The 8,044-nt window shown below is 43.0% G+C and overlaps 1 protein-coding gene and 1 pseudogene across 2 annotated transcripts; both read left to right on the forward strand.

The window, feature by feature from the left end:
- Window positions 1–1,306: 1,306 nt before the first annotated feature.
- Window positions 1,307–3,523, forward strand: CRNN (cornulin; the record flags this gene model as incomplete). The annotated part of the gene is made up of 2 exons (XM_080915558.1): window positions 1,307–1,444; window positions 2,117–3,523. 2 exons carry the CDS (start codon window positions 1,307–1,309, stop codon window positions 3,521–3,523), a joined length of 1,545 nt encoding a protein of 514 aa, XP_080771684.1.
- A 3,386-nt stretch (window positions 3,524–6,909) lies between these two features.
- On the forward strand, window positions 6,910–7,817 carry LOC308419999 (E3 ubiquitin-protein ligase RNF115-like; annotated as a pseudogene). Its single transcript has one exon. The product of its transcript is annotated as an E3 ubiquitin-protein ligase RNF115-like (transcript).
- The last annotated feature ends 227 nt before the right edge of the window (window positions 7,818–8,044 follow it).

The following is an 8,044-nucleotide window of genomic DNA, read 5'->3' on the forward strand; positions in this document are numbered from 1 at the left end:
GTTATATGCCCTGAGGCACACAGAGGAAAGAGTTATTGACTCTTGGGTCAGTAAGAAAGTTGTTCCTGCATAGACCACCTGGGGTCTAGACCTCCTTTCTTTCCTCACTCCTCCCTTCTCTACCCATGACATCGTATCCCCACAATCATCCTCTTTATCGGAACTATTCCTTCCCAGGTTTTCTATATGCTGTAAGCATCTGTCTTCCTTTGTCTTTGGTTCTTATCGCCTTTGCCACCTCTCTTCTTTCTGGTCTAAGTTTTCTATTCACATATGTCTCTATTCCATCCAGTCACAGCCATCTTCCCCCTCACCTACCTCCTAATTCCTGTGTAATGGAAATGAAAGTTTTCTTTCCTTTTTTTTTTTTTTTTTTTTGGCTGGGTGCCATCCATCACAGGTCACCAGGGCTTTAGAAGTAATGAACTACTTATCTCTTACAGAAGCTGACTTCTTCAACAGATCCTAGAACTAAAGGCAGAGAGTATCTTGGACTCTCAGTTAAAAGGCCTTCTAGGCCAGAATGGCACCCCTAACCCTATTCTCTCCAACATGTGCAGCCTACCTTCCTTTCCTTCCTGAATCCCTTCTTCAGGAAGATGAGAGGGTAAGGCTGGACTACCCCCTGTGTGTCCTTAATATTTTCTGATGTTTCCAGTAGGACACTAACACCCTAGAGACAGGCAAAAAAGAAAAAAAAAACTATCCATATGTATATTTAAAAAATATTTGCATTTGGGTTACAAGAAAACAATATGCAGCCTTCTCAAACCTGTGTCCTCTCAGCCTTTTTCCTCACCTATGAAAATAGCAATGATAATAAGGATTGTAAGCTATGTTCTGCAGGAAAGTGCTTTGTGGGCAGTACGTGTCTATTGTTGTACACAAATTATATATGTGTATATGCACATAATGATAATGATGATGATACTTAATAGCTACCACTTAGCATAAGCCAGGCATCAGCTGGGTGCTTTTTATGAATTATCTCTGAAAGCCTTTATGATGCCTCTCTAAGGTAAGTGCTAGTATCAGCTCCATTCACAGCGAATAAACTGACGTGCAGACAAGCAAAGCAGGTGAAACCTGGCATTAAATGTTGACTCAGAAACTTCCACGGCAAGAGTGACTCTCTGTCCCATCACAAAGTGCATTTTGAGGAGAAGACCAAGGAAGGTGGAGAAACCCAAAACACAGCCGAAGACACAATGAAAGGACCAAGCCTTGGAGTCCTATGTGGAAACACCAGGGGATGGCTATAGTGTCCACAAAAGGTATTTTCATATTTTCCAGCATAGATTCAAAGATGCCTCAGTTGCTGCAAAACATCCACGGGATCATCGAAGCCTTCGGGTGCTATGCCAGGTCAGAGGGCGGCTGCAAAGTGCTCACGCGGCAGGAGCTGAAGAGGCTTCTGGAATATGAGTTTGCCGACGTCATAGTGGTATGATATGTGTGTGTGTGAAAGGGAAAGGCAGCCAAAGCGTGTTTGTCTACATGGGTTCTTACCTGGGGGATGTAAGAAGCGAGCAGCCAAACTCAAGCATCCAGCCTCAGCACCAGCTCACAAGAAAAAACAAAATGGAGGGCAAAAGTCACAATCGGCAACACATCCGGAATCTTACAGAAAGCGCAGATTCTTGGATCTGATCCTCTGCTTTAATTTTAATGTGAGGTTGGTGCCAGAGGCAAAATGCCAAGGGCAGCCAAAAGAAGGAACCAGAAGCCCAGACAATTGCATAAGAAGCACATACATTCCTTCAATATTGTCTTTACCTCGTCAATTATCTTGTGGATCTGAAATTAAGGATATATGTATATGTGTGTGTGTGTGTGTGTGTGTGTGTGTGTGTGTGTGTGTTTGTGTGTGTGAGTATGTATGTATGTATGTATGTATGTATGTATGTATGTATGTATGTATGTATAAAAAAGGGGGCTAGCTACCCTTCAAAATACACAAGTCATGAAACATTAACATGTGATGCTGTAGGCACTGAAGTGGGTCTGAGAGCTCCCATCTGCACTGGGGTGAGAGAACCAGGATTTTGAATGCAATTGACCTGATCAGGTTCTCCTTAGAGGGACCATGCTGACTTGCCCTCAATCTCTCTCCTAGAAGCCCCATGATCCTGCAACTGTGGATGAAGTCTTGCGCCTGCTGGATGAAGATAGCACAGGGACTATAGAGTTCAAGGAATTCCTGGTCTTGGTGTTTAAAGTTGCTCGTGCCTGCTTTAAGACACTGAATGAGAGTCCTAAGGGTACTTGCATGTCCGAAAAGTCTGAAAGCTGTCATGCTGGATCTTCAAAAGAGCTGGAGCAAGGACAGAGAGGTGGCACAGAAGTGGCAAGAGACGGAGCAACACAGCACTGTGAAGACAGCAGCTGTGGACAGAGAGATCAAGCTTCTAGAGGACAGGACAGGGTGGGGACACATACCCAGAATCAGAACACCTACCCTACACAAGACAGGCAGGCTGAGTCTCAGACACAGGAGATGATAAGCCAGAAAACACAAGTGACAGGACCACTGGAGCAGACGCCAAGAACAGAAGAGAAGAGTTGGACCAGGCAGAAGAGGTCAGAGAGACAACCACAGATTAGCCAACAGACAGATGAGATCACAACTGAGCCCACAACTCAGAACCAAACAGGCACCTTCTACACACAGGGGTCTAACTGTGACCACAACAGAGGAGCTAACAGCCATAGCCAAGACAGAAGTTCTACACAGCACTACCAGACACAGGCAGGGTCTCATACTGAGATACACAACCAGATGGTAGAACAGGGCTGGGGGCAGCAGGCAGGAAGTGACAGCATCCAGACACAGCGATCCATCTATGACCAGAGAAGAGAGACAGAGATTCCTGGCCAAGACAGGAACCAGGCAAGCCAGACTGCTAAAAAATACCACCAGGCACAGGCAGAGTCATCTACTCAGACACACATTCAGACAATGGAACAAGGCAGGAGCCAGCAGGCAGAGAATAGCAGCACTCAGACTCATGGGTCCATCTGTGGCCAAAACAGAGGGACTGAGATCCGTGGGCAAGCAAGCAATCAGGAAGAACAGGTGGGGACAAGACAGTACCAGACACGGGCAGGGTCATGTACTTTGGAGCATGATAGAAGCCAGTCTGCACAAGTAGTGACTCGAGAAAAGGGACAGACACAGGCACAGTCATGCATGGGGCAAAGCTGGACACCAGTAACCAACTATGAGACAGAAGAGCCTGTGCTAGGAGGACAGGTCCAGACTGAGACAGACACTGTTAAAGAAAGACAACCATGGAACAGCAGTCACCCAAGTCCAACAGGAGGACAGGGAGAGAGAGCACCCACAGTGGTTAGAGAGGGGTGGGTCAATGACCACACCAGAGAAATAGTGATTCGAAGCCAGGATCCAGGCAGCCTGCACTCTGATGCTCCTTCAGCGCAGGGCCAGGATACAGCACGGATGGAGAAGAAAGGAACCACAGCCAAGGGATTATACTCCTACTTGAAGTCAGAGCAGCCATGACTTTTCCTACTTACCGAAAGACAGCTGGAGTGGGGATGACCTGTCCTGCCACAGCACTTCACCGGACAGTCATGATTCTTCTCATTTGGTTCTTTTTCAGTGATCACTTCTACAAGGTGATTTCTTGTCTAAACTCCCCCCTCTTGCCTGCTACTCTCAGAAACTCGCCTCTCTTACCTGCTGCTTTCTGAAACAGGAAGACAAGGAGGAGGTCATCTCACTGCACTGAATTTCCCCCAGCTTTCCTGGGGTTTCAAAACTATTTTATCTCTGTATCTGTCCATTGCATCAATAAAGGCTTAGCAGCTGGCCTCAGTGTGTTATTCAATAGTTTCTACTGATGTGACATACAGAGCTCTGGAGTTCTGGTGTTGGACTGAACATAGCCCCATCTCCCAAGGAACACTGAGTTGAGGAAATGTATGTAAATCTAAAATTAGAAAGAGCTTGATAGAGAGAGAACGCATTTTATACTTGGCAGAGATGGGTCAGGAATGCCTTCTTCCTTAAGATGCTTATCTATAATAGCTCTCAAAGGATAACTAAGATAGAAACAGATATAATTACTGTCATTCATTTTCCCTAATTCTAGAATGTTAAGGTGCTGTTTCTATGCAAGGTCACAGAGGACAGTGACTTGAGGCTACTATTAAATGAAGGAAGACCCTCTGGAACTGTGCTGTGAAGGGATGAGGGCATGCATTCCAAGGGGCTTAGTTATGAATGAGATGCATTGGTTCTCCCCCTCTCACTCTATGCCAACACTTACCCTCCATTTTGCCCCACTTGCTGGGTATCAACAAACTATATAGAAGAAACTCTCAACTATTCTTTACTTTAAAACTCACCAGGGAAGTAGGAGTATTTTGTTTTGTTTTTATTGGTATGTGTGTGCGCCTCAGTCAATGTATGTGCACCACACATGTACAGGAGCCTGTAGAGGCTAGATGAAGGCATTAGATATCCCCGATTCTGGGGTTACAGATGGTTGTGAGCTGCCACAGAGATGCTCTAAATGGGATCTGAGCTTTTGCAAGAGGAGTGGGTGCTCTTAACTTATGAGCCATCTTTCTAGTCCAGGAAGATACCAGTTTTAAATATACTTCCTTATATCTCCAAGAGGACTTTGCAGAACACCGAGGCAGGGGTTGATTCTGGACTATCTGGATGATCTAAATATAATCACAAAGGTCCTTATAAGGGTGAAACAAAGGGGTCAAAGATCAGTAAGAGACGTAATCATTGAACCAACAGTTAAAACATTGGTCAAGGAGCACGGGATGGAAGAAGATTCCTGAAGCTAGAAAAGACATTTTCCAAGTGCCCCTGAGAAGGAAAGTAGTCCTTCCAGAGCATTGACTGTAGACTTCTGACATCCAGTGCTGTAGGAATAAAAGTTATATATTTTATGTCATTAAGTTTGTGTGTATTTATGATGACAGAAATAGAAAGTTAACATAAAACAAAATCCGAACACCAAGGCTAGGAGTAAGCTCAGAGGCAAGACAGGGCTAGTCTTTGTGAAGACAGCTTGATTCTCTACCCTCACACAGGACTGAGTATAAGTGCCAAATATAGACAGCAAGAAACTTGCAAGGACCCAGGAAATGTCATTGCCAGGAAATGTAATTGCCACCAATTCTTCCTAGTGTAATTTTCTAGAGAGGAAAGCCAGGAACAAGGCCTAGAAATGTCAGACATCTTCATTGAGATCTTCTACTTCTGAAATCAGTCAAAAACATAAGATCTTTCAGGATAACAAATAAATGATTTGAATTTGGAAATAAGGAGACACATCAAAACTCTGAATGAATATACACTTTTTAGTAGCTATGCATTTGATAATGGCTAACTCTAATAAAGTAGGAACTATATAGGAGACAGGAGGAGAAAACTTAAACAATGCTGTAAGTATAAAGCCTTTAAATGTTTCAGCTCAACACAGTTAATGCACAGAAAGAACAGTCTAGCTCATATGGTACACATGCACTTATTTTAAATGTGTGTGTGTGTGTGTGTGTGTGTGTGTGTGTGTGTGTGTGATCTGTGTGTAGGAGGTAGAGTTGTAACCTACCCAATATGGATGGATGCTGGGAAACAAAACTGGGTCCTATGGGAAATTCAAAACCAACCTTAAACCTTGAACCACCTCTCCATCCCTCAATATGGTTTTATATGAAGAACTTTCTGAGAGTATGTGAAAGCATATTCACATATAATCACATACATGTGTATGTATATGTTTGTGTGCATGCATATGTATGTGTATGTCCTTATAGAGGCCAGACCAGAAAAGGTGTCTTCCTCAATTTTTTTTACCTTACTTTTTGAATCAGAGTCTTTCATTGAACCTGTAGATCTTAAATTCAGTTAAACTGACTTGTCAGCGAGCTCCAGGGATCCTCCTGCCCTGGCCTTCCCAACAGGAGAACTGCAGAGGTATGCCACAGTGCCAGACATTTTTAAAGAAAAAAAAGAAAAGGTGCTGAGAATGGAAATCAAGACCTTATGTTCCCATGGCAAATGCCTTAATGACTAAGTTATCTCCCCAGGCCCTGTATAAGGAGCTATTTTTTAAAAGTAAGTTTTTATATGAACCAAATTTTTATTTTATATCATAATAATAAAAAGTACACAGAATAGTCAACAACAGACCACAAAAATACTCACCAACATGAATGCCTTAGCATGAACTAAAAGAGGAAACACCAAAGTGGATGACTGAAACCCCATGAGGCTTCAACCCTGTATAAAGAAGAGGCAACTAAGAAATTCTGAGAACAGGAGAGCTAGTCTTCCCAGAGAAGATCACATCAACTGATTATGCAACACCAAATGGTCAACCTTGAAAACATACATAGAAGTCACAGTATACAGATTTATCAGGTTGTATTCATGAATATGTAGTTATATGCAAATTATGTATATGCATGTGATATATGTGTGTATTCATATAATATATGCATGAAATAGCAATTAATGGAAAAGGAGGCCATTAATTGAAAGAGAGAAAGGAGGGGTATGAGGGAAGGTTTAGAGGGAGGAAAGAAAAAGGAGAAATGTTGCAATTATATTATAATCTCAAAATTAAAAGAATAAAAGGTACTTAGGAGAAACACCTGGTGCTTAGTAAGTGCTCAAAAAAATTACTATTTGTTATTAGGAAAGACAATATTAATTCATCATTATTCAATAATAGAAATAATACAAATATGATTCCTACAGATACATGAAATATTGATAAATATCAGCCCATGTTATTGCTGGGAATTAGCTGTGACTCATACAGTATTAAACAACTTTTAGACAAAGGGAGATTAATAAAAAATAAAACTGAATGATTTGTTAAAAATGATAGTTATTCTGACATTCGGCAGAGGCAAAACATGGCGGAGGCCTCAGTGGCGGGGATGGACACGGGCTCTGCTGTTGCCATACACCGTTTCTTCTGCCACTTTTGTAAGGGCGAGGTCAATCCCAAACTAGTGGAATATATATGTCGCAGATGTAAATCAGGCTTTATTGAGGAAGTGACAGATGACTCAGTTTTTTAGGTGGTGGTGGAAGCCGGACAGACAGCAGCAGAGCAATACATTTTACAGAGCTCTGGGATCTGAATCACACAATGATTTTACAAGATTTCAGACCATTTCTAAGTAGCAATCCACTGGACCAAGGTAAGAGAGCCAATGAGAGTGGTCACCAAACTCACAGTGATTTTTGTGTGAGTTGGCCAAGTCGGCCTCCGAGGTTGCCAATGACAAGAAGATACAGGTCTGGAGGAAGTTCTCGTCCTGACAGGTTGCCAGCTTTCGAAGGAATAATACAACAGATCTTTATAGGATTCTTTGCAAATTCTGCCATTCCTGGATACCCCAAACCCCCTTTCTTGGAGCGGGATGCTGCACTCCAACCCTGGGAACTATGCCTGGTATCAGACAGGACTAATGCCATTGCCCAACTTGTAGGACATCTGTAAACCACAACCTCCCCCTTGAACCCCCTCCAGTTGACAAGAAGAAGATCACATCTCTCCCAACAGTGACAGTAACTCAGGAACAAGGCAGTGCAGATTCAGAGTGTCCAGTGTGCCAAGATTACAGAGTTGAGGAGAGGGTCCGGTAGGTACCCTGCAAGCACGTCTTTCACAGCAGCTGCATCAGGCTGTGGCTGGAGCTGCAGATGCCCAGTTTGTAGGAAACGCTTAAAAGGTGAGGACTCCACTTGGCAAACCCAGAGCTCTGAGGCCTCTACAAGCAACAGATTTAGCAGTGACAGCCAGCTATGTGACTGACAGACTTTCTGAAACTAAACACCACACCTGAACCAGGGCTGCCTGTGTTAGTCCTGTTATTATAGCTGTAAATTGTGTCAAAACTAAACAAACAAAATAGTAGATGGATTTAGGAATCATGTAAGAAACCCCAACCAATAATATTAATGCAGTGAGTGTATTTCTTCTCTAAATTTAAAGTTAGGACTTACAGATGGGATTGTTTCGACAACCAAATGCCTCTTGTT

The sequence above is a fragment of the Micromys minutus genome (assembly GCF_963924665.1).
Source record: "Micromys minutus genome assembly, chromosome: 4".
NCBI lineage: Eukaryota > Metazoa > Chordata > Mammalia > Rodentia > Muridae > Micromys > Micromys minutus.